The 27,486-nt window shown below is 51.6% G+C and overlaps 1 protein-coding gene across 1 annotated transcript in view; it reads right to left on the bottom strand.

The window, feature by feature from the left end:
* The window catches only part of DPP6 (dipeptidyl-peptidase 6), a 386,529-nt gene that overhangs the window by 273,605 nt on the left and 85,438 nt on the right, over positions 1-27,486 (bottom strand). Inside the window, exon 2 of the mRNA XM_014532252.1 lies at positions 7,818-7,932. Coding sequence (XP_014387738.1) covers positions 7,818-7,932 — 115 coding nt within the window. The remainder of the gene's footprint in view (positions 1-7,817; positions 7,933-27,486) is intronic.

Here is a 27,486-nt window from a genome sequence, read left to right as displayed (position 1 = left end):
CTGCTGTTCAGTCATTTGGTCATCCCTCACTAACCCCCCTGCCAGCCTGGTCGCCCCATGCAGCCTGCTGTTCAGTTGTTTGGTCGTCCTTCACTAGCCCCCCTGCCAGCCTGGTCACCCCACGCAGACTGCTGTTCAGTCATCTGTCTGGTTGTTTCGGTAGTGACGACCCCTGGTTTTTTATATATTAGGATATACGAGGCTCCTAGAACCATGAGAAATGAAAAAATTCACTGTTAATGACTCATTCTCAAATTTCCCCCCCTTAAAAATCAAATTGCCCCCCATGTGCCGTGTGCCCACATTGGGAACTACTGAGCTAGTTGAATCCCCAGCCCAGCGGAGATGTGTGGTTGATGGAACCAGTAGGAAGAACAAGGCATGGGGCAGCTTTTATCCACATTCCCGAGCTCGGAGCTTGTGGGTCGTAGCTCTGCCTGAGAAGAGGCTCTGTCCACTAGAGGCACAAAATCCCTCATCTGCTGTCAGAGACCAAGGGCCGTCCGTCTGTCTGACCTGTGAGCCACACTAATGGCTTACACACACAGGGCAGTGCCTCCCACTGTCCTCACCTGCTACACGAATGAGAAACGTTATTTTCACCATCTCGGAGGTACTAGTACATCCCTCCCCAGGAGTCCTGTTTGTGTCCCTGCCCTCAGACAGAAGCTTCAGTTTTCGAACAGCCTTCCAGAATGAATTAAGTTTGAGAAACAAGGTTCAGTTGTAGTTTTGTCAGATTCTAAAACTAGTTGTGACGTACGACTCGTTACAGACAGTGAGAGCCATAAGCTGCAGTCTCAAATCCAGTGCTTGGTATTGCTGACTCTCCAGTCGCCACCCTCCCTCCTACAGCCCTCACAACGAGCACTCGGATGTCCTTCACGGCTCCAGGCCAGGTGCCTTCCATCCAGCGAGCCTGTAAGCTTTATGGATCAGGGTGACCTTCCCTCGTGGATGTCTTTCCATCTCCACTAAATGTGTCTTTCAAAGTCTCTAATTCCTCATCCTCCATGAAGCATCCCACAATGCATCCTGTCCTCACCCACCTCTCCCACATTCTGGGCTGTCAGAGAAAGCATTGCCCACATCCATTTACTGTCTCAGTGAGCACTAACCAACTGACATTAGTCAGAAACTACTATAATGAGACTGGCAACAACTAAAGTCTATTTCATAACCAGAGGAGACACCATTCACCCCAAAAGTCAGCTGGACTGTGAGTGTGAAGAGACACAAAAGACTCTAGAAGTACAACCACAGATGCTGAGAGCAAATGAATAACACCAGAGACCTATCAAGCAAGCTGTGCATCCTGTGACTGAACACTTGGTCACAGTCATTGAAACAGATGGACTATGACAAGATTGGATGTGAGGGCTGAGATTAATGTAGGAAGGAGAACAGAGAGGGAACGCCTAGAAGAAATGGGCAAACCGCCTATTTCTGCAAGGTACACATTATTTGCTATGCTATACTAGAGGCCTGGTGCACAACATTCGTGCACTGGGGGGGGGGGGGTGTCCCTTAGCCCAGCCTGTGCCCTCTCGCAGTCCAGGACCCTTTGGGAGATGTCCACCTGCTGGCTTAGGCTTGAGTGGGCCTAACCCGGCAGGCGGACATCTCCCTAGGGCTCCTTAGCGCTGCTGTGGAGGTGGGAGAGGCTCCTGCCACCACCGCTGTGCCTGCCAGCTGTGAGCCCGGCTTCTCCTGTGGGAGCACACTGACCACCAGGGGGCAGCTCCTGCATTAAGCATCTGCCCCCTGGTGGTCAGTGCATGTCATAGCAACTGGTTGTTCTGCCGTTTGGTTGATTTGCATATTAGGGTTTTATTATATAGGATTGTTATTGAATCACTATTAAACTACTTGGCAATTTTCATAGGGATTCCATGAGACCTTATGATGACATAATCCACCACAGATCAAAAATTGGGCACCAGTATAATCTAAAACACAGCAACAAATGTCACATACATTATATTGATCAAAAGAACCAGGTGTCCTGGCTGATGTAGCTCAATGGGTTGAGTGTTGTCCTGTGCACTGAAAGGTTGTAGGTTTGATTCCCATTCAGGGCATATACTCAGGTTGTGGGTTTGATTCTTGAGCATGTGGGAGGTAACCCATCGATGTGTCTCTCTCTCATCAATGTTTTTCTCTCTCCCCTTCCTCTCTCTCAAAAAAAAAAAATTTAAAAAGAATATATTTTTTAAAAAAAACAGGTAGAAAAGCACACATACTATACGGTCATTTTTATACTATAAATGCAAAAAGTATAAAAGCATGTAAAACTCTCCTAATATGTTAGAAATTAGGTCACCTTTGACGACCTTCTGTTTTCTGATAGGAGTCCTGGCAATGCGAGCCTGTACAGTTTAAAAATTCATTGAACAATATAATAATTTATATATATTTATTAATATAATAAAAGAGGAATATGCTAATTAGACTGGACGCCTTCTGGCCATCCTTCTGGACGTCCTTCCGGACAAAGCCACAGTGGCAACGGCCGAGGTAGAGGAGGTTAGGGTCAATCAGGCTGGCAGGGGAGCAGTAAGGGGGCAACCAGGCCAGGAGGAGTCCTGGCAATGCGAGCCTGTACAGTTTAAAAATTCATTGAACAATATAATAATTTATATATATTTATTAATATAATAAAAGAGGAATATGCTACTTAGACTGGACGTCTTCTGGCCATCCTTCCGGACGTCCTTCCGGACAAAGCCACAGTGGCAATGGCCAAGGTAGAGGAGGTTAGGGGCAATCAGGCTGGCAGGGGAGCAGTTAGGGGGCAACCAGGCCAGCAGGGGGGAAGTTAGGGGGTGATCAGGCCAGCAAGCAGAGGCAGTTAGGGGCGATCAGGCAAGCAGGCAGGTGAGCGGTTAGGTGCCAGCAGTCCCCGTGGGATTGGGCCTAAACTGGCAGTCGGACATCCCCTGAGGGGTCCTGGATTGGAGAGGGTGCAGGTTGGGCTGAGGGACCACCCCATGCATGAATTTTGTGCACCAGGCTTCTAGTATATTAATAAATGTTTTGAAAATCATTTGTCCCAGAATTTTAAAAAGATAAGCCTAAAACAAGATACCATCACATACCTGTCAGAATGGCCAAAATCTAGAACTCTGACAACACCAAATGCGGGCGAGGATGTGGGGCAACAGGAACGCTCTCTCATTGCTGGTGGGAATGCAACATGGTATAGACACTTTGGAAGGCGGTTTGATGGTTTCTTACAAAACAGAACATACTCTTGCCCATGACCCAGCAATTGCACTGTTGGGCATTTACCCAAAGGAGCTGAAAACTTATGTCCACACCAAAGCCTGCACACAATGTTTACAGCAGCTTTATCATAACTGCCAGAACTTGGAAGCAACCAAGGACGCCTCCGGTGGCTGATGGAGAAACTGTGGTCCATCCAGACAATGAACCATCCTTCAGCTAAAAGGAAGTGAGCGATCAAGCCTGACAAAGACATGGGGGTTGGGCGGTGGGACTTCCATGCATGTGACTAAGGCAAGAAGCTGGTCTGAGCAGGTTACATGGTATAAGCTCCAGCTGTAATGTGTCTAGAAAAGGCAGAGCTACGGAGGCAGTTAGGAGCCCAGTGGCTGCCAGGGGTGCAGGAAGGAAGCACCGAATAGGCAGAGAACAGAACACTTTCAGGGCCGTGACTGCCTGTGACGGTGGTTGCGAGTCATTGCACATTCGCCCGAACGCCCAGAGCGCCTGGCACCGAGAGGGACCCCCACGGGAACCCTGGGCTCTGGGTGATGAGGACATGTCAGCGCAGGTCCATCTGTCGTAACTAAGGCACGGCTTTGGTGAGGGGTGTGGATATCGGAGGTCATGCATGTCTGGGGCAAAGTTTATGTGGGAAGCCTCTACCTGCCATTCAGTTTTGCTGTGAACCCAAAATTGCTCCTATAAATAAAGTCCATTTTAAAACTCCAGGGAAATGTCATTACGGAACACACTGTTACTTAGCGGTAATAACTCTCCAGCCGGGGAGCCTCTCCGGCAATTACAATGCAGTCCCCCCCTCCCCCGCGTAAACTCATTTCATCTTGTTTTGACTCCAGCGTAAACGCACAACACTTGACGTTTCTGAATTCCCGCACCTGCACTCCTGCCTGCTCTACAGGCTGTGACTGCCAACTCGCTAGTCCTCTTCTTCCCAATAAAGCCTATTGAGTGTAATTGAATTTATTTTTTAAAAGATAAGCTGAGAGCTACCAACGCAGTTAGACATTAGACCTAAGTCAGACCATGAAGGTTCAGTTCCATGAAACAATCCCTACGATATGCTCCTGCCCACAAGGTCAGAGCCTGTGTTCCGGTAACCCCTGGAGGCCCTCCCTCCACATGTACCTTCACATAGCGAAGGCTTTTCACTCAGACGCCGCCTGAAAGTGTCCTAGCGTTTTCCGCCACAAACCGCTGTCCATCTTCTCTAAACCCCAGAAAAGTCGATGTGGGGGTTGCTTCATGCGCATAGGATCCTGCTGGTGCTCAGCTCCCCGAGTCACTGCGCGGGAGCCTGGGCCTCCTCCCCCTGCCCCCCATGCATAGGCGGCAGCTACTGGGCGGCCGCAGACCCGTCTCATATGTGACCTGCAGAGGTCACGGGAGCCTGTCATCCAGCGGGACGCATAGGGGAGAGCACGGCTGGCGGCAAGAACCGAATGGCCCCCTGGACAGGGCCCTCTCGCTGGGCCGATCGCTCGACCGGGAGCGCCATCAGCACTCTCCATGGGCCTTTGAGACATAAAGCGTGTGGCTGTGATGACTGGACAGACGGACAGAACAAAGCAGCTGTTACTCGGAACGACCAGCGCGAGGCCCTCAGGACCCCAGGCAGGGTGTCCATCCTGGAAAGCGGGCCCAGGCATACCTGGAAACGTTTCGCCAAGAGGCAGAATCCAGGCAGCTCAGAACAGAAAGGTTATTTTTTAAAAAGTACAATACGACTTAGAGTGATTTCTGTCATTCTGGCAAAATGGAAGCAAGGCTGGGGGGAAGGCACCCAAGATGGTGCCAATGTTCCCCGGGGTGACGGTTACTGGCACTCTCTGTCTTAGAGGCTGAAGGTCAGCGCTCGCCCGGGGAGGCCGCTCCGCCCTGCGCTCTATCCCATCGCAGGTCCATGACTCAGCTATTGGCACAGCCCCACAGGCTTCTACCCAGCCTGGCCGCGCTTCTCCTTTACTGCTGCTTAATGCTGAGTCTCCCTTGGAGTGGACTCAGCTCTCCTGGCCCCTGTGCTCCCCGTCTCCCCAGCACCAGCTCCAGCTCGCAGCCCCGCCCAGGGGACCAGGAACATCTGGCCAGTGCACAGGCACCCCTGGTCCATGCGAGGATGCTCTGGGGGTGCCCTGACACTCTCCTCTGACCCCCGGAGCTTTGCGTCCCACACCAGAGCCACTGCCGCCCCCAGTTCGTGATGGAGGGAGCAGAAGTGGGCACAGCCCTGAGCAGCAAAACCCAGAGAGGGAAACAGTAGCTGAGAAACCCAGCAGAACCGAAGGGAAAGGGAGGCCCGGCACAGCCACACTGGGGTTCCCCAGGAGTCTACATGGGCTCCCCAAGCCTTTTCAGGAATCTGGGGAACCCATCGGAGCTGCCAACCAGGACACTCCGGCTAATTGTTGCCTGACACCGGCCGCCAGCACCCTAGGGAACGGTTACAGCGGCTGTGTTCCCTGATGCCGGCAGGAAGAAGGCTGCTGGCCGCTGCTGCAGCACGAGGACTGACCGGGGAACCCTTCCCGTTAGAGACATGGGCGGGGCAGCGCAGGCTGTGCCCCTGGGCAGTTGTGCAGACTGAGGGCTGCTCTCTGTGCCTAGAGCTGGGCTCCGGGAGGGAAGGCTCCCAGACACGGTGCTGAGCCTGCTACTCAGCCAGACATCCCACCAGGCCTGCTGCTCTGGGCACCAGGGCTGCCTGGGCGTGAGGACAGCAGGAGCTGTGTGCAATGCTAGTGGATGGAAATACAAATGATTTTTGGATGAAGATGTTGTCACTTCCAAAGTTGCTGAACTCATCTGTTAGTTATAATAGGGTTTATGCGTGTGTGTGCGCATGCACATGTGTATTCCTGAAGATTTTCCATAGATAGGATACGTCATCTCATGAATAAAGACAGTTCAACTTCTTTCTTCCCCACCCAGATGCCATTTTCCCTGCCCAGCTGCCTGGGTTAAAATCTCCCACACAACGTCTACTAGAGGTAGTGGGAGTGAAGGTCCTTGTATTATTCCTGCTCTTAGGGCTGCTGTGGATTTACCTCTGAGGATGATACTAGCTGTGGGCTATTCATAGATGCTTTATATCAGGTTGGAGACATTTATTAGTATTCCTCACTTGTTCCGTGTTTTACCATGAAAGGATTGTTGATTTTGTCAAATACTTATTCTGCATCCATCGAAATGATCTCCCCCATCTTTATTCCATTAACATCCGTGTATCTCATTGCTCTTTTGTTGTTGCTGTTGTTAATCCTCACCCAAGGATATTTTTCCATTGATTTTTAGAGAGAGTGGAAGGGAGGGGGAAAGACAGAGAGAAAGAGAGAGAAACATCGATGTGAGAGAGACACATTGATTGGTTGCCTCCCACACGTGCCCCTACCAGGGCCGGGGATTGAGCCTGCAACGGAGGTACATGCCCTTGACCAGAATCAAAACCAGGAAGCTTAAGTCCGTGGGCCGACGCTCTGAGACAAACCCGTTAGGGCTCACATTGCTTTTTACATGTTAAACCCAATTTTCTTTCTTGGGATAAACCCCATTTGGTCATGCTGGACTCGGCTTCCTAGTATTTTGTTGAGATGTTTGCATCTGTATTCACAACAAACGTCGGTCCGTGGTTCTCTTTCCCTCTGATAACTTTATCTGGTTTGAGTGTCAGGGTCCAGATTACTGTTTTTACATTTAAGTTTTGTGATGATAGCTTAAACATAGACCATAATTTGTCTGGGGTTTTTGTACCCATTAAAAGTTTTTATTTACTTATTTTAAATTTATCTTTAATGTTGAAAATATCACAGATGTCCCCTTTCTTCCCATATTAAATTGTTTTACATTGCATTTCTCCATCTTCAGGTCTAATACCTGTGCAGTCTATTTACTAAGGATTGAAACGTATCTTCGTCCACACAATCAGGCACCTAATGGTGGAGAAGAATGGGTACAGTGGTCACACACGTGGGTGCAAGGCCATGTTTCCGTATCTCAGTCCCCATACGGTTCCCCTCCAGGCCAGGCTGTCTCCTCTCCCTCATCTCCCTACCGTGGGAACGCCCCTTTATGTCTGACCTCACCCATGAACTTCCTCCCTAAAGCCTCTCTCCTCTAGGCTTCTACACCCCTTCCCTGAGGAACATTCAATGTCCTTGTACCTACATGTTTTTGCTGCTGATATTTTTTCTGACTGTTTTATACTTCATTTCATCAGTAGTATCTAATATGTACTCTATTCTTAGTCACAATCCATATATGTTGTTTTTAATTCATCTTTGATACAATGCATGCGACATCTAAAACCTTTCCATTTCCATGCCACTGTCTTCAGCTCGTCAAGCGTGAAGAAGTGCTGTGAATTCTCATAGCTGCCGAACATTTCCACCTGGTCCAACTATATAAGCAAATCGAAGCACGTGAAATGGATCTTACTTGTTGATTTTGCCAAAGGCACATGGAAAATGAGAACCCGGGAAACATAAACTATGCAATAGGTTGTTACTTAAGAGAAACTGGTGAGTGAGAGGCGCCGTTGCCTGGCAGTGGCTCCGGCTCTGGGACAGCAGCGGTACCTGGCGTCAGCAGGATGACCGAGGTGACGATCAGGGAGCAGATGACCAGGATCACGAGCAGCGCGATGGCGATCCCTTTCCAGTTCCTCTGCGGAGGGTTACTCCCCACCAGCTCCTGGAAACAACCACATGGAAGAGACACCCGGTGAGGGAAACGCAGAAACAGAGCGAGCCAAGTCAGAACTCCCCACGTAACTCAAGACCCAAGACACGAAAACCTGGACGAGGCCCACTCTCATCCTTGCAGCGACACGGAGCTCGCTCCTCGGCCTCTGTCTTCCCTGCACCGGAGCAAACCTTAAGGAAGAATTGGAGCCCTGGCCAGTTGCTCAGTGGTTAGAGCTTCGGCCCATGGACTGAAGGGCTGTGGGTTCCATCCCCGGCCCCGGTCTGGGCTTGTGCAGCAGAGGCAACCAATCACGGCCTCTCTCTCACATGGATGTTTCTCTCTCTCCCTCCTGCCCCCCTTCCACTCTCTCTAAAAAATCAACGGAAACATGTATCCTTGGGTGAGAACCAACAACAACAACAAACAAACAACAACAAAAAAGAAAGAATCTGATATTTATTATGTTTGCAGCTTTTGTGTGAACTTATTGTTTCTCCATCCAACAAACTGGGTTCCACAGCACAGAGTAATCATTGTAGAGTTTTCTCTTCTTGCAGCCAAGCCATGAACCCCACAGAATCACCCCAAGTATGTTACATTTCTGGCCCCAAGTCCTCTCTCACCTCTCTCTCACGCACATCACACTGTTAACCTCAGCTACCAAGTCCCATGCTCACTCAGTGCGCGCAGTGTGCCCATTTCAATCACCGCTGCCCGCTGCTCACCACTGAGCCTTCCCTCCTTCTGGCGCTTCTCATGCAAGGCTTGCAGACACCCCAGGTGCGCGGGGACCTGCCTGTCTTTAAGGATACCTCCCCTGTCCCCACGCTGGGTGTCACCCCCCGCCCCGGAACCATATTTGCATTGCAGCAGGGATTGGGGGTGACATCTGGCAACATTGCTAAAGGGATGATAAAGGTTGAATAAATCTAGAAATTAAATCAGGCATACTGACTGCTGAGGCCAAATTTTTAGTTCCTTTCAAATTATTATGATTGTATAATTTACAGTTCAAACGGGGATCCTTTGAGAGACGAAGGAAGTAGTGTTGATAATTAATAGTAAGTTAGAAATAGAATAGGGATATATCAGTAATTAGAATGATTAATTATACAAGGGCGACGGGGTTCTCCAGGGCAAACAGAGTCAGTCACACGGCAGATGGAGGATTTCCAACTCCGCCTATACTAGTACACAGGTCACAAAACATTCCGTTAGAGCCATCGCTGCAACACATGTGCTCCAAGTCAGGATGAAGCAGAATGAGATGACCTCAAAACGCAGGCGACATAATGCACAGACACTTCCTCACCCAAGACCTCGAGTTCTTAGAGAGCCTCAAATTGCTGCAAATCAAAATAAACATGATACTCAACTACGGGGTGGCAAAGAATGAATACCTGGTGCCCAAATATTTAACATGGACTACCCAGGATTCGAATTAAGAAAAATTCAACTCTAAGCAACTGGCATTTACTCTCTAGGTTATCAAATAAAGAAAATTCTGAGTGTCCCAGCAGGTGGTTCAATGGTTAGAACATCGGCCCACGCACAGAAGGGTCTCAGGTTCAATTCCAGTCAAGGGCAGAGACCTCGGTTGCAGGTCCAATCCCAGGCCCCGATTGAGGTATGTGTGGGAGGCAACCAATCACTGTGTCTCTCTCACATCGATGTCTCTCTCTCTCTCTTCCCCGCCTCCCTCCCTCCCTTCCACTCTCTCTAAAAATCAATGGAAAAAATATCCTCCTGGGAGGGTTACCAAAAAATAAAAAAATAAAAATTCTGTTAGCCATTATAGTCTTAGTGGGAAATAGTTCTACTGCTGTTTAGAAATTTCTACCTGTATTCTTGTCATCCAAAATTTATCTATTAAGAAAGTGGCCTTTCAGCCCTTAAAAATGAGACTAAACATAAGCACGGAATCAGGACAGAATGTTACACTGAGACAACCTCGCTTCCTGTTTTCTATATGAACGTCGATGCCCAGAAGTGATAGGATCTTGCTGATGCATCAGCTTGTCCCTTCGCCCATGATTACAAAGGAAATACGCCCTTTTCATCAACTTTGCGAGTAGCATGAATCCTGAAGCAGCACCATGCCTACAACCAACGATGGGGGGACAATCTCACAGACATTCCTGAACCCTGATCAGATGAAATCCATGGTCACTGTCCACAACCAAATACATGACCACTGACCACCGAGTCTCCAAGGTCTGGGAAGATACAATGAATGTGCCAGTTTCATCAGCTGGAACAAGTGATCTATTTTGAATTTTGTTTCCTAGAAGAAGAATCTAGAATTCTAAACTCTACTTCAAACACATCTATTAGATGTTTATATGCAAAAAAAGTCGAGGACTGGCTTTCTGTCAATTTCTTGACCAGCGAGGAGTGTTGTAGCCCAGCCCCCTTGACATTTTAACCTCCTTGGTATTTGTGGAGCTAGAAGTGATTTAGTTCTTAATTAGGACTGAGGTATAGACTTTAACTGTGTTCCCGCTGCTGTGGCTGCCGTGTGGCTCAGAGTGGCAGGTCGGAAGCATGTCAGCCTGTCTGCAGGCCTGCCTGGGTAGCCAGTTCCAGGGGAAACATTTAAAAGTGCACTTTGCTTAAAGAACAGAGAAATATAGCTGGTTAAGCACAAGACAAAACCTCAAGCCACAGTGATAGTCACAGGATGCCTACTTTCTGCTTGAAAGATAACGCCGCTGACGTGCAATTGTGAGCCGTTTCGCAGATCCTGGGTCCCCAGCCCGGCCCTCACTCTGTATCAGCGGAGGAGAGAACAGCGAGGCAGAGTCCGATGTGAAAAGCTTACCTGTGGCTAAGACACGGGCTTCTCTCTGTTCCCTGACCCCCCCCCCCCAACTCCTCAGCTGCCAAACGCCCCGAGTTTGCTTTTGGGGAGAAGGATTTGCCAGGTCTTGCTCTCCTGTCCCCCCGCCTCGGCCAAACCGATCAACCTCTCTCTCCAAACAGTGTCTCAGGTCTCGCTTCGCCTGTGCACCGGGCGTGGCCCTGACTTGTGGGAGGTGGTTCTGCAGCAGGGAAACCGATGTCCTGTGAAAGCGCCTTGAACAACGCCGGCAGCCACCCAGCCTCTGACGTCGCCAGCATGCCCCTCCCTGGCCCAGCGCCCACAATATGACCTCCAGGACTAGGCTGGGCAGCGCCACAGATAATGACAGAGAGAGTGTCTACAGTACGGGGTGGGGCCAGAGTAGGGTTACAGGTGTTCGCATGGGAAACAAGACAATAGTAAATAAATAGTAATGCAACCGAAACTCTGGCCCTGGCTGGTGTGGCTCAGTAGGTTGAGTGTCATCCCAGGCACCAAAGATCTCTGGTGTGATTCCCGGTCAGGGCACATGCCCGGGCTGTGGGCTTGGGCTCAGTCCCTATAGAGGGTGTGAAAGAGAAGCCGATTGATGTTTCTCTCTCTCTCTCCCTCTCCCTTTCCTTCTAAAATCAATGAAAACATATTTTAAAAAAGAATAAACTCTGTTTCGCATACTCACAACTGTAAACCCACTTTTGCCCCACCCGTGTAACCAGGAGACAGAGGCGCTTACAAAACATGTCCTGGGAAGGAAGGTGAAAGGGCGTTTAGACTCAGAAACCGAAGATTCATGCGCTCGTGTATTTGAATCGCCAGGTGGAGGCGAGAGAAGACGAATGCTGTCCCTCCAGAGGCAGAGTGAGAACCAGAGCCAGGACTGAGTGTCAGCAAGACCTCAGGGTTCAACCCTCCGTGCACGTGGCTGGCATGGCAACTGCCAGGGGGTGCGCAGGGGGCGCTGGTCTTCCGGGGGGGCGGGGGCGAGTCATCCCAACACAGTACCCTTCTGTGGACACCGCAGGGTAGAAGCCAAGTGCAGGACTGAAGTTGCTCCCTGGGTGGAAACCTGAAGGAGGAGGCGAACAAGGTGGCCTCCCCCGGACTCCTGCTGTGGAGACTGTATGAAAGGCCAGTGCAGTGCACTGCTGCAGGGAGGGCGCGGCCACAGGAGGGATACGGTGTGGGCCATTCCCGCCATTTCTAACAGATGCCACATACTGCCTTTCAGGCCACGCTCTGACATTCAGACACACACGGTGACTTTACCCACAGGAAAGCAGGCACTTTTTATTTTTTGTTAATCCTCACCAGAGGATTTTTTTTCATTGATTTTTAGACAGGTTGGAAGGAAGGAAGGAGGAGAGGGGAGGAGAAGAGAGGGAGGGAGGGAGGGAGGGAGAGGGAGAGAGAAAGAGAGAGAGAGAGAGGAGAGAGAGAGAGAGAGAGAGAAAGAGAGAGAGAGAGATGAAAGAGAAACATCGATTGGTTGCCTCCTGTACATGCCCCACAGGTACATGCCCTTGGCCGGGAATCAAACATCAAACCCAGGACCCTGGGTGCACGGGGCTAACGCTCTAACCACTGGAACATGGCCAGGGTGCAGACATTCTTTATTAATTTGCCAAATTTCATTTTTCAGAGGGTAGGTAATTTGTTCTCCACACAAACAATACTGTAACAATAATAATAGGAAGTCAATTAAAGAAAATCACAACTATCTTGTTAATCCAAAAAAACAACATTTTTCACTTTTTTCCAACTTTCTTTCTAGTCCTGGTCTACATGCACATTTAATTTTTACGTATATAACCAGAGCACAGGTGCGGTTTTTTAGTTTGAATGCAGGGTAATATGTTTCTTTGAACATGTAATTTGGGTACCACATTCAGATTTCCTCATCTGAACTTTCAGAAGTTGAATTATTAAAAATTTGAGTAGAAGTGATCCTGCTTCCCATGAAGGGCAAAGGAAGTTAGTAAATTATCCCCTGAGACACTGAGCTTCAGTAATGTATTTCTTAGTAGAATTACAGGTTTTTGCCTAGAATGGTAAAAATGAGACTATAATGTATTCCCTGTTCCGTTTGGTACCACAAACATGCCTTAGAAATCTGATAAAATGGGAAAGCATGCTGACAACCATTTTCTCTAAGGTGAACAATCTTCTATTTATCCATCCATCATTCATCCATCCTCCATTATTCATCCATCCACCCATCACCTATCCATTCACTGACCCTTCATCCAACCTTCATCTATCCTTCCTTCCTTCCTTCCTTTCTTCCTTCCTTCCGTCCTTCTTTCCTTCCTCCTTTCCATCCATCCTCCATCACCTGTCCATCCATTCTTCATCATCTTCCTTCCTCCCTCCCTTCCTTCCTTCCTTCCTTCCTTCCTTCCTTCCTTCCTTCCTTCCCACAGTTATCCAGGGCTTACTTTGCCAGACCCTGTTCTGAGAACCTCAGATGCCACAGAGAAAAAACAAAGGCCATGCCACTGTTATTCACCCAACAAATGGAGTGGCTTTCAGCTTCTATGTTCCTTTCTTGTATCCAGTGCACAAGGTGAGAGGACAAACAATAAACAGCTACATCCATTAAGAGAAGCAGAAACCCCAGGGTGGGGTCCTGGGAGCCGTCTGCCTGCAGGGAGGCAGGGAGCCCCCTCATAAAGTGACATTTGAATGGCAGCTGAGTGGCAGGGGGAGGAGGCGCATCGCTGCTGTAGACACGCCATGCTGGGGTCCCCCTGAATTCACACACTGAGGCTCCCACCCCCATCGTGGTGGTATTTGGAGAGTGCTTTCGGGAGATTAGGGTTAGGTTAGTGCTCTTATATGAAAGGATGCCAGAGAACTTGAGTCCTCCCTCTCCCTCGCTCTCTCTTACTGTCCCCCGCCCCCATCCACAAGCATCAGGAAAGGCCTCCTGAGGGCGCAGCAGGGAACAGGCAGGTGGTCAAGCCCAGGAGAGAGCGCAGCAGCCCCCAGCCCCCCTGATCGTGGACTTCCAGTCCCCAGAGCTGGAGCAGGCGGCCGCTCCTGTTGAAGCTGCCATGTCTGGCACTTCCTGTAACAGCCTGAGCAGAGTGAGGCCCGGCTGACACCCGAGGGCACACACCCGGGTGGAGCACAGCAAGGAGGCCGCGGCCAGGCAGGGACAGTGGGCAAGTGAGGGGCCCAGCGGAGCGAGGAGGCCAGCGCTGGAGTGGGAGCCAGAGAGAGGAGGCCTGGCTTGGGCTCCTCCGGAGAGCAGGTGGCCAGCGCAGCAGGCACGGGTGGCGCTCGCCTGGTGGGAGCGTACACGGAGAACAGAAACCAGGAAGCGAGGGTGGGAGGAGGAGGGACCCACAGGAGCGAGCAGGTCTGTCCAGGTGGGGTGCGCAGGTGGTGGGAAGTGGCTGATTCTGGGCACATCCTAGAAACCGTGTCTGCGGTGCATTTGGGATGCATCCCACACCCAGGTGTCAGGATGCTCTATCCTCCCGCCTGCGTTGAGGGCCTCCTCACCACACAGATGCCCTTCCCTCGCCTCAGAGCCCAGCCAAGTTCTCCCCCCTCTGCTCACCCTTTCCTGGTCCCGGCGCGAGTCACCCCTCCCTGTTCCCTCCCCTGGCACTTTGAATATACTGTCTCCTGCTATTCCTCTCCGGCTTCATTCCTCAGGGAATCCATGCACATTCTTTAGTTCCCATCTCTGACACTGGGGGCAGCCTGGTCTGGTTTCCGGGCAGAGTTCATTATTCTCTCCTCAGGACACAGTGGGGACACTTGTAAATGCTTTTCGGCAGCATGATGGCACCATTAGATTATGTATTGGATGCCCGTGTCATCGCCGACTGCAAGCTGCTCGGGACCGTACCTGGCCGTGCTCCTGCTCCCAAGTCGGCCACCGCCGCGCTCGGGGCCTGTCTGCCTACGGGAGTGGCTGTGCTCCTTGCTGGCATGCCTGGCAGGAAGCAGTGTGATTGGTGCAGAGAGCAAGCACGAAGCAGCCCAGATGCGGTAAGGACGCCACACGCAGCGACTGGCCCTGGAAGGGGTGAAGCTGACATCTCGGGCTGGCAGGCACGTTGTCCCTGGCAACGCAGTTGTTGCTCACACTTATTTTTAACGCAGGCAAACAGAGAGCCAGCAAGGAGCTGAAAGCAGACTAAACTGACTCCCAGGTTTGCTGATGTCTGAAATATCAAATTATCTTAGTAATTGGTGATCAGAGCTTGATATTTTATGTGGGGCTGTGCAGCTAGAATAGATGAAATAGGAGATAAACTAATAAAGGCACCAGTCTCAGATGCGAGTCTCAGATGCGAGTCTCAGATGCGAGTATGCCCGACCTGCGGTCTTTGCCCTTCCATGTGAAACGTGGGGGTCGGGGTGCAGACGTCTTCTAGCGGGTCCTTGTCCAACAAGGAAGAACAAACTCGTGGAGTAACAGATTTCTTTAATAAAAGTGTAGAGTTTATTGGGAGCATATACAAACTCCATCTGGGCAGGTGTGTTCCCAAAGGGGACCAGCCCCCAAATGGGAAAAGCCTGCTAATTGGATTTTCCTTGATTTAGGACCCTCGTGCTTTCCTCATTGGTCACCCTGCTACCTAGTATCAGTTTCAAAGCTCAAAGCCCATGTGGCGCCCTCATCTTCCTCCCCCTCATCCTGGGGCATTTCTCCATCCTCTGTAAGATAATGCATTCCTCTCCCATGGATCCCCTTTGTTCCCTAAAACTCCCTGTCCTGTCTCTAAAATCCCTTTACATGCACTTCCCCCAGGCCATGCCACCACGGCCTCTCCTCTCTGGGTTAAAATCTGAACTTCAGACAAAAGAGTAGCGATTCCAATGAAAACTATGAGGTGATGATTTCAAAAATTAGAGAGGCCAGCCTTGGCTGATGTCACTCATTCGTTAGAACATTGGTCTGAGCACTGAAGAGTTTGATTCCCAATGAAGGGCACGTACCTGGGTTGCAAGTTCAATCCCCAGCCCCAGTCTGGGCATGTGCAGAGGCAACAAATCAACATGTCTTTCTCACATCAATGTTTCTCTCTCTCTCTCTCTCTCTCTCTCTCTCTCTCTCTCTCTCTCTCTCCCTCCCTCCCTCCCTCCCCTTCCACTCTTTCTAAAGATCAATGGAAGAAATATCCTTAGATGAATATTAACCAAACAACAGCAGCAACAACAACAAACCCAAAACAATAGAGAAACTTAAAGCTACAAAAGTGGGAAAAAGGAAAGAAGGGTGGGAGACAGAAGGAATCTCGCTCAGGTGTTAGGACTCAATGAAACGTGTTTGAAAGCTCATTAAAATGCATGAACATTATGGAAACATAGATGACTGCACTGCTCATTGCTGTCACTATCAAATGATGTTTCAGTAACGTGACAGGCAGTGTGGGGAGAACTCAGAAGCACATGCCATTTCCTACACCATTAAAGGAAGGGAAGGACGGGAGGCGGCACGCCCATCTGTCTGTGCACACTGCTGCCCCCAGGGCTCTCCTGAGGGCACTCAGGATGCTGACTTTAGGCGGACCCCGAAGCAGGGCATCGGGGGGGGGCGGCTGTGGGACTCCACAAGGGGGTGATGCATTGACTGCTCGGGCACACGCAGACTGCACGTCTGTCTTATGCCAGGTGAGTACAGCTCGCAGGAGCAGAGAAGGTGGTGGGATCACAGAAGCGAGAGGAGGAGGTGGTTTCTCAGAAGCGAGAGGAGGAGGTGGCTTCACAGAAGCGAGAGGAGGAGGTGGTTTCACAGTAACAAAGGCAGTGAGGCAGGCCCAGGCCTGGCCAGTCAGGTGGGCACAGCTGGCAACGGTGCATTTCATTTGCTAACGTGGAGGGTCAGCCAGGTGGCCTCTGCCCGGGAAGGAGGAAGGGCGCTCACGTGCTTCCTCACGATGACCAGCCGGCAGCAGTCAGTCCCTGCGGCAGCTGTCTGCGGGCACTGAGCCTGGAAGACTGGCCCTGGCTCCCCGCGCGGATGAGGCCTTTGCCAGGATAGAGTCCGACCTGGGTTTGGGTGACCTTGGTCTTAACATTTCCAGAAGACACATGGGAAGGCGCGGCCAGCTGGGCTGCACCATTCAGGTTGTGAGACGCACAGGCGTGTGGTTGGACAGGGCGGAAAGCGGGGAGTCGCAGCTGGGAGGGGCTCCCACTCCCCCATGTCCCACTTCCCCCCTCCCGTGCCTCTGTGAATGCTGTTTCGGTCTCCTGAGGACTTTGCTTTGCCAGCTGTGAGCACCAGGCCTAGAAGAGGCTGTGGCCACAGATACTGTTTCCTGGGATCCAGGCAGTGCCTGTGACGGACTGCGGGCTGGGCTGGGCCGAGCTGCGCTGCTGGGCTGAGCAGGTGGCGCTGGTGGGGGGATGTCATCTGACCTCAACACTGATGTCACCAATTAGAAATTGCTGGCTGCAGGCTCTACTCTTTGAGGCCTGGTGATGAATGAGGAGCCATCATCATCTTGGCGACAGAGGACTGACATTCCCGGTTATTACAGACTCTCCGGGTGCCTCTCCCCGACATCCCACCTCCCTGGGGTTTCTGATGCTGCCCCTCCACTCAGCGCCAAGTTCTCTGCCTCCCAGTGTGTTCTTGCCTCAGGGACTGGACTGAGATCCAAGCGCCTTTGCTATGAATCTGGAAACTTCTGTAGTTGACTGTTTTACATAACAGGATTTTACATTCCTGCCTGAGGGCATGGGCATTTGCAATCTTATCCACAGCCAGTTCCTAAGGCAGCTGTGAGCCTGTGCCTGTGGCTCAGCGAGGAAATAGGCAAATTACTAACTGTAATTATATATGTATTTTAAAGTGTATCTATATACATACATATATCTACATATAGATATTCTAATCTAATAAAAGAGAAACATGCAAATTGACCACACCTCTGCTACACCCAAGCCACGCCCACCAGCCAATCAGAGTGACTATATGCAAATTAACCCCACCAAGATGGCGGCCGGCAGCCATGGAGCTGTAGCAAGCAAGAGGCTTGGTTGCCCTGGCGATGGAGGAACCCAAGCTTCCCGCCTGCCCTGGCTGGCTGTGGCCTCCGCTCAAGGCAACAAAGTTTCAATTATAGAAGATAAATAAATCTCAGATACCTGCTTCCAGTCAGCCTCCACTGGGAGCTTGGGTGGCTGGGGGCCATGACCAGCCTACAAACAGCCATCAGCCCCTCACCCAGGCTGGCCAGGCACCCAAGTGGGACCCCCACCCTGATCCGGGACACCTTTCAGGGCAAACCCGCCGGCCCCCACCCGTGCACCAGGCCTCTATCCTATATAGTAAAAGGGTAATATGCAAACTGACCCTAACAGCAGAAAGACTGGGAATGACTGGTCACTATGACACACACTGACCACCAGGGGGCAGACGCTCAATGCAGGAGCTGCCCCCTGGTGGTCAGTGCGCTCCAACAGGGGGAGCTCTGCTCAGCCACAAGCCAGACTGATGGCTACCAGTACAGCAGTGGTGGTGGGAGCCTCTCCCGCCTCCTCAGCAGTGCTAAGGATGTCTGACTGCAGCTTAGGCCTGCCCCCTGCTATCAAGTGGACATCCCCTGAGGGCTCCTGGGCTGCCAGAGGGATGTCTGACTGCCAGCTTAGGCCCAATCCCCCAGGGAGCGGGCCTAAGCCAGCAGATGGTCAACCCCTGAGGGGTCCCAGACTGCAAGAGGGCACAGGCCAGGCTGAGGGACCCCCTCTGAGTGCACAAATTTTTGTGCACCAGGCCTCTAGTCTATAATAATAAAAGGGTAATATGCTAATTAGAATGGAAGTCTTCTTGAAGTCATTCCGGACTTCCTTCCTGATCAAGCCGGGGCTCGAGAAAAGCCAGCTTGGGTCCCGGGTGCCGGAGGGAAGCTGGTGCCAGCAGCTTGGGGAAGGAAGGCCTACTCTTGCCAGAATTTTCATGCATCAGGCCTCTAGTATATATACACTAGTGTGTGTGTGTGTGTGTGTGTGTGTGTGTGTGTGTGTGTGTGTGTATTAGAGGCCCAGTGCATGAAATTCATGCACAGGGGGGTTCCCCTCAGCCCAGCCTGCACCCTCTCCAATCCAGGACTCCTCAGGGGATGTCTGATGCTGGTTTAGGCCTGATGGGGATCGGGCCTAAACCAGCAGTTGGACATCCCTCTTATAATCCTGGACTGCTAACTCCTAATTGCTCACCTGCCTGCCTGCCTGGTTGCCCCTAACTGCCCCCCCCCCGACAGCCTGGTCACCCCTTACTGCACCCCCTGCCAGCCTGATTGCCCCTCACAGCCCCCCCGCTGGCCTGGTCATCCCACGCAGCCTGCTGTTCAGTCGTTTGGTCGTCCCTCACTAATCCCCCTGCTGGCCTGGTCGTAGGCAGCCATCTTTTGAGGGTGTGAGGGTTAATTTGCATATTACCTCTTTATTACATAGAATACTTTAAAATTTATGTGTGGTTTTTTAAAAAAAACTTTAGAGGAAAGGAGAGAGAGAGAGAGAGATACATTGATAGGTTGCCTCCCATACACACCCCGACTGGGAATCCGACCCACAATTTAGGTGTGTTCCCTGATTGGGAATCAAACCCCCAACCTTTTGGTTCACAGGATGACACTCCAACCAACTGAACCACCCATCCAGGGCTTCATTCTGTTTTACCTTCAAGTGCAACACCAGACCTGAAATTATTTTAAGGTCTTCAGTTTAATTGCTGTGTCTGATAGCTTCTCTATGAAATTAATTAAAAACGGAAGCGAGTCTTACAGTCAGAGCTGCGGCTAACTCGCACCATGTTGACGTAGGGTGTTAAGGCTATCATGCTGGCCCCTGAATCACAAAAGACGGGCACTGTGCCCTGGGCATCAGGAGCAGCTGTGCACCACCCCGCGCCGAGAGGTCCCGGCGTGGAAACGGGCTGTGCAGGGAAGTTGCAGAACTTGAAACAGCACTTGCAGCTCCGTCTTGCTGCTTGTGGTACCAGGTTTCAAAACCCTCTTCAGACAATGAGCATCTGCATAGACCACCAGCGCCCGCAATTCGGAGACAAGTTTGAGGCTGGCAGCTTTCTGGCAAGCTCCAGGCTCACTGTCAACATCAGAATCCCGGCAGGCGCTCAATAAATACTACGTTGCTAACAAGTCTCAAAGGCCAGACTGCCAGCAATTTCCGGCAGAAACCAAAATAACTGGAGCTCATTTTTCCCAAAGGGCTTGCGGTCCTGATGGGGCCCCCCCCCCCCCCCCCATGCAGTGTGGAGGCCGGTGCAAGGTGCTGCGGTCACAGTGCGCCGCCACCCTCCTCCCCACCCTGTGCCAGGCGCCACCCTTCCATTCTGCCAGCCGCTCCCTGCCCTCAGCCTCAGGTACAGACATCGCGGGAGTGAACGGGGTCAGACACTAAGCCTACGCTGAGTTAGTCCATCTACAGAAACCTCACCAAGGGGCCCCTGCACGCATGGGGGTCACACTCAAGCCTATTCCGATGAGCAGACAGACATTTCCACAGGCTGCAGGGTGCCCGGAGCTTGGTGGGACAGCGAGTCGAAGCTGGAAAGGGGAGGACATGGGAGCTCTGGGTGTGGGGCGCGGATGGGGGTTTTCGGCTGTTTCCGGTGGGATTCATCTGTTGAGCTGTGCGCTTGCAGGTCCTGTAGGTTTCATACCGCAAAGTTCACACGGGCCAAGTGAGGCGTGTGCAGCAGCTCCAGCTCCCAGATGTCGCCATGAGCGGGGAAGGAGGGGGCACGCCTGCCACCCTCACACCAGGAGGAGCGAGAGGTATGCCAGGCAATGAGGGCACCAGGAGATGCGAGAGACGGACAGCAGGTATATGGGGGGGGGATGCCAGTCTTGCGAGGAGGCCAGGAGGTGGGCCAGGGCTCCGAGGAAGTGACACTCAGCCTGATTGCTGTGGGAGGTGCGGGAGCAGGGCGGGGGGGTGGAGGGCAGGCTCTCCACCGAGGCTGTGCAGTAGGGGGTGCGCCGGTGCCCTGTGGAGCACAGACCCGCTGCACCTCCGATGAGGCCGCAGGGAAGGCAGGGAAGCCAGGGCAGCCATGCAGACCACGCCCAGGTTTTGTACTTAATCCCATGCAATGGAGCAGGGAGGTTCTGTGAGCGCCTGGGAAACCCCAGGGGAACTGACCAGGACTCCGGCAGTCACTGCCACCAGAACAAGCGCCCTGAGAATGACCAGGGCTGGATCCTTCTCCCGGTGCCTCCACGGGCGTCGCCTACCAGGCAGCCCTGCCGGAGGGGCTCAGCGGGCGGGCACCACCCCGGGCACCGACAGGTTGAGGCTCCATTCCCGGTCAGGGCACACACCTGGGTCTCTGGTTTCAGCCCCAGTGGGGGAGCGTGTGGAGGCAGCCAATCCCTGTTTCTCTGCCACATCAATGTTTCCTTCTCTCCCCCTCCTCTCTCTAAACATGTCCTTGGGTGAGGAGGTATATGTATGCATCAGGCCAAGGTGGGATCTAATACCCTAAAGAGGAAAATATTCACGCAGCCACTATCACAATGATGGAGGGAAACAGATGGCGCACGCCCGACTGCAGTTCTGCCCTTACCCTGCTCCAGTCTCTGGTCTGAATGCGTTTTCTTTCTAGTACTTACTCCCTGTGAACAGCTCCGGCATACATTTCCTTTATGTATCATGGACCATTTGCGATACGCAGAAGGCAGCAGCCAATTACAAACTCAATGGCGCCTGTACGTCAGGACGCGAGCAGCTTCCCACTTGCGGGGCGCTTCCCACTAACGGGGCGCCGGGACTCAGGAGGCAGCGCGTGATGAGATGCAGAACAAGCCTTGGGTGACCCTGAAAGCAGCCGACACCGTCCGCCAGCTTTCACCACAGCCTTCGGCACACACACCCCTCACCGGCTCCTTTCCTTAGCCTTTGTTCCGGGGCCCCTATGCTTACATGGCGGTGCTCGAGGCAAACAGGTGATGTTTGGCCAGAGGAGCCTGAGGAGCCCAGCGGAAAGCAGAAGGCTACGGTCCGCCTCAGAGGACGGTGGTGAACGTATTGAGGCCAGTGCCCCCCGGGACACTGGTGGGGGAGGGGGCCCTGGTGCAGCCCTGGGAGTGACCCGGGGACACGGCGGCCCCAGGTCCTCTCTCTGTGCCTCTGTCAGGCCTCCCACCACTGTCTCGCACGTGCGCACACCCGGGTCCAGGAGGTGAGTGAGGCTCTGTCCCTTGGCACAGCCGTGAGCACAAAGCAACAATAACAGGCGAGAAGGCTCAGCCTCGACACAAGCTCCCATAAAGCCCGCAGAGGCGCGCATATCCGCAGGGGATTCAGGCATGTCTGATGAATTGCGTTGCAGACCAGAAGGTAAAAGCGTTAACCAGCCCTCCCACTTCTGGTTATATATCCTAAGAAACCCGAAGCACCAGTCAGAAAGAATGTACGCACCCCTATGGTCGTAGCAGCACAATCTACAATAGCTAAGATCTGGAAACAGCCCAAGTGCCCATCAGTAGACGAGTGGATAAAAAAAGCTGTGGTACATTTACACCAGGGAATACTCTGCAGCTATAAAAAGCAGGATCTCTTACCCTGTGAGACAGCATGGAGGGACCCAGAGAGCATTATGCTAAGTGAAATAAGTCAGTCAGAGAAAGACAAGTAACAACACATGATCGCACTCATATATAGAATCTAATGAAAAAATAAACTGATGAACAAAATAGATCCAGATGAATGGAATTATACAACAGACTGACGATTCTTAAGAGGGGAGTTGGGGAAAGTTGGGAAGAGATTAATCAAATATCTTATATACATACTAGAGGCCTGGTGCACAGATTTGTGCATCGATGGGGTTCCTTGGCCTGGCCTGCAGTGATCAGGCTGAAACCGGCTCTCTGACATCCCCCAAGGGGTCCTGGATTGCAAGAGGGCGGTTCTCAGGTGACAGACCCGGAATCGGGTTACCTCCTGTCTGGTTCCAGGTACATCACCCAAGAACCCCAACTGCCAAGTCACCACAGCTTGGCAGCTCCTGCGTTGAGCATCTGCCCCCTGGTGGTCAGTGCTCATCAGAGCTACCAGTCAGATGGTCAAATGGTCGACGGCCACTTTTTTTTTTTTAAAATGGGGGGTGGGAAATTAGGGACATCTATAATACTGTCAACAATAAAGTAAAATAAAATAAAATAAAGCACTTGGATTAGAAAATGCTAATGATCTAAATCGCACCCCAGCGCACCCAGGTGAGGAGGAGCTCAGCACTAAAGGCAGGATAAAAGGAAACATGAAGAGAAGAATTTCGAAGGCACCGAGTGGAAAACACAAGGGGATGTCAGATACAGGGCGGGTGAGAAGCAGTGGGACACCCAGACTCTCGAGGAAGATGCATGTGAAGAGGCCAGTCTAGATCTCTGCAGTGAAGCCAACAGCCAACACACCCAGGCACCTGCGGGTACCACATGCGTGTGCAGATGATGCCCCTGAAAGGGCAGCTGTTTACATGGCACATTCTCAAATAATTTCTTCTTGAAACTATTCAAACAGATTCTGCAGTTTAAGTGGCTAAATGTTCGTTATCTGGAAGCAGTCCACATCTGGAACAAGTGTATGCTGTAACTGAATCCAGATTAATGCGTTACTTCAATGTTATCGGGCCCTTTTCAGTCATCATCTTACAACCCAGTGCCTTTAAATATTGCGATCAAAAAGCCTCAAGGACACCTTTATTGTTGTTATAGGCAAAATTGATTTTAAAAGATAACCACAGTTTAAGATAATATCGAGGAGGCCTGAAGCACGTGTTTGAGCCATGACATGGAAGCATGAGGGGAAAAGACAGGAATATGTATTTGACTTTGAGTGTGATGTAACAGCTGGAGAGACATTGTAGGGCGCCTAAAGGAAAAAGAACACAGTACATGCTTGATTGGAAAACTGGGCCTACAAGCAAACAGTCTACTTTCTTGAAGAAAAATGACTGGGGCCAGCACTTAATGCTGCCTCAGATATAGGAAGCCACAGATTTGGGACAAAAGAAAAGCTAGCTATTTGCTCTGCAGGACAGAAGGAAAAACTAATTAACACGACAAGAAAGATGATTTGGAACAGCTTTAAGTGTTTCTCACAACGATGCTACAAAAGCCTCCTCGGAACCCCGTGGTAGACAGGTCAAGTGCAGACTCCTGGGCCCTCTGAAGCCCACTGACCTGCCATCCTGGGGGGAGGGGGCGGCGCAGAGAACATCTGCTTTTAGCATCTTCCAGGTGAGGTTTATAGATACTGGACTGTGAGAGCACCATCTACAGGAACGGTTTACCATGTGCCTGTATCCCCATAAGTCAGATCCGTTTAGCAAGTTCCTCCAAAACTGGTTTATGAATGGAAGGCTCAGGCTGCCAGAATCTATTGCGGCTTTGAATCAGGGACCGGAGTTTCAACTTTCAGCACAGGGTCCCTATCCCACCAGATGCGCACCATCGGTCTTTATCAGATCACCTCCTCTCTGACCTTCTCCACTTCAGAGAGGAAAGCTCTGTGGTGCGCCCGCTGGTGCTTCCCTCGGACCCGCCCCCTGCCCGGCCCTGTGTCCTGGGATACTGGCAGTGACCCCTATGGACTGCAATCCGCTGCGTATCTTTGCCGATGGCTTCAGCTTGGCCAGGGGGAGGCCCTGGCAGGAGGTGGGTGGGAAGGAGGAGAGAGGTCCAGGGACCTTTGTTGGACTCTCCCGGCTTTGCCCAGCTCGCCTGGCAGGGGCGCCTTCCTTCCACAACCACCGCGTAGGGGGCACCCTTGCCCCTTCAGCTTAGTGGGGCAGGTGTGAGTTTCCGGGAGCTGCCGTTCTTGGGGGCCTCACCTCTCTGATTGCTCCCTTAACCCATCCACACCTCGGCAAACAGTCCTTCCTGACCGGCCCTTGCACCCCTTGAGCTGGACTAGGTTTGTCTTTGACACGAGTTGGTAGAGGGCCCCGTCTTCTATAATCAGACGAATGGCCACTCTTCAGTCTTGGGCGGTGATCGTCCGAGGCTACCTGGACGGCACCGGGCTCACCTCAGGCGCACTGAGAGAGGATCTGCGTTGGAACACGCTCCCCGGTGAGCTGCATCGGACGGCAGCTGGGGAAGCACTACCACCACAAACACAGGGAAAGGCTGGCCAGGAATTCCAGGTCCCAGGTCACCACAGAGGACAATCGGTGATGCTCCTCGCCTCACGGAGCCTGGCCGGCACCTTGGCCTTGCTTTGCTCACATCCTTGACAACTGGCTGTCTGCACTGCAGACACACAGAACATGGTCGGCCAGATGGGCTCCAGGCTCTGACCCACCGAGGCTGGACCTGGGTCGTGCCTGACCCTTAACCTGTGGGTGCTAACGCAGAGCAAGCAAGTTGATGGGTGCACGGTGTTTTAAGGAGCTGGCTTAATTAACTACGTGAGAAATGGGTTGTTAGAAGACTCCTGAATTAATGTTCATGACAAAGCAGTTTTTTTAAAAAGATTTTAAAATTGATTTTGAGAGAGAGAGAGAGAGGAACAGGGGGAGGAAGAGAGAGAGGGAGAGAGAAAAACATCGACTTTGTTGTTCCACTTATGAATTCATTGATTCCTGCCTGTGCGTGACAGGGGATTGGACCCAAAACCTTGGTGAATCAGGATGACGCTCTAACCAGCCAAGCCCCAGCCAGGGCTAGAATGCAGGTTATTTTACTGGGCTCACGAGAGTACATTATTGGTGAAAAAACTCGCTTTATACTCATTTTGATTTTCACTTAATTATCAATTATTTAAAATAATTGGTTATTGAATTTCTCAAGCAGTTGCAAAGAAAGCATTTGACTTACATAACGCTATTCATTCTTTTAAAAGCCCAATGATAGACAATAAAAGAAATTAACCAATGGAGGGATAATTATTTGAAGTCCTTATTTATAAAAGGTTTTGTGTATTTAATACAAATTAAATGTCTAAAACTAGAAATACTTCAAATGTGGCTTCAGGTAAATGGATTCAAATAATATTCCCTGTTCTTTTCTCTAGAAAATCCAATTGGCATCTGAATGAAAGCACTGCCCCTGAGGAGCCAGGGCCGCACACCAGGACTGCGGGCAGCAGGCCCCGTGCTGCAGCCTTAAGAGTCGTCACAGGCTCCCTCACCATCACACACGTCCCTGCATCCCGGAGGCTCCATGGAGGCCTGTGGTCTCCGACTAACTGAGTAAAGACCAGTGGGTACAGCATCGTCAGAGACACTGTTTAGGAAAATGAGTCTCTGGAGAAACCTGGTGGCTGAGGCTTATGGAAACGGAGTAGCGGAGCCAGAAAGGGAGTTACTGACGGTCCGGGTGCCTGGGTGGTAGCTGCGTCTAGTAGACCAAGGAGCATCTGAGCAGGCTTCCCAGACTTCCACAGGCAGGACCAGCGAGTACCTCGTGGATTCGGTTCAAATTCAGGTCTGGGCGGGGCCAGTCTGCATTCCTAATGAGCTCCCAGGGGACACCAGTGCTCCTCAGTCTCCACTGTGAATATCCTAAACGCCGGCCTGCAGGGCCGACAAGGAAGGGGTTATAATGAGGAGGGTCTGTGAGACGCCAGGCCACGTTCTGTGAGGTTTCAGGGCAGGAGGCACACAGAAGCACTGCGTAGGCGGCCCTGTGAGCAGGTGGGAGGCACAGGCTGCAGGGTGAGCCCTTTGGCAGGGCAGAAACCAGGGAGGACTCAGAGAAGCCATGGGTGGGGGCATAGCCATTCTGATGAGGTAGCACGGAGTAAGCCAAGTACAGAGCACAAAGCTTTAAAAGATGTGACCCTGGAAGAAGATGTTGCATTTGGACTGTGGGAGCTGTGGGGCATTGGGAGATAAAGCTTTTACTGAGGTAACGGGGCACCCATTGTTATGAAGTTAACTGTCTTCCTCAGAATCCATAGTTGGAGCTCTAACCCCCAGGGCAATGCAGTTGGAAAAGGTCCTTGGAAAAGGACACAGCGAGATCGCAGCCACAGCCACAGCCACAACCAACCCCTCCGGCACTTGCTCTTGGATTCCAGCCTTCAGCGTGCTACAGAATAAATTCTCCTGTTTCAGCCTCCGGTTGGTGGTATTCTGTGTGGCAGCTGAGTGGGCCCAGTTACCTGCTTTCCTGAGAGTGAAAGGATGAACTGGGTGCACTCTTGAGCCCCGCCTATGTCAGGATGCTCACTCTAAGGGTCTAAGCTGTAACCTAGCACCCCAGCACCACAGAGTTCCAGGTACTCAAGTGCAGATGATGGAGACAGAAGCTGTGGAAGTAGGTGTTCAAAAGTAAGAGATGTAAGAAATAAGCCAAGAGGAGAGACCAAGATGGCGGCATAGGAAAACACCGGAAATTGCTGCCTCCGACAACAACTTCAAAAATACAACTAAAAGACAGAACGGTCATCATCCAGAACCACAGGAAGGCTGGCTGAGTGGAAATTCTACAACTAGAAGGAAAGAGAAGAGCACACAGACTCAGAGGAGCTACGAAAGTAAAGTGCAGAGGTACGGAGGCTCCGGCGCGCGCGGAAAGGGGCGGGCACCTGAGGACGCGGCTGTCTTTTTGAATCGGGAGGGAGTCACAAGCTCCCGACTGCTCTGAACTCCGGTTCCGGAAATCTCTGGGGTCCCAGGGCTCATACAGGGAGAAACTGGACGGTCTGGCAGCAGGCAGAACTCGGAACTTGAGGGCGGCTTTCCCTCAGAGGTGCTGGCAGCAATTACCAGGACACTGAGA

The sequence above is a fragment of the Myotis brandtii genome, unplaced genomic scaffold (genome assembly GCF_000412655.1).
Source record: "Myotis brandtii unplaced genomic scaffold, ASM41265v1 scaffold868, whole genome shotgun sequence".
Classification (NCBI taxonomy): Eukaryota; Metazoa; Chordata; class Mammalia; order Chiroptera; family Vespertilionidae; genus Myotis; species Myotis brandtii.
This window is presented reverse-complemented; position numbering and strand designations above follow the sequence as displayed.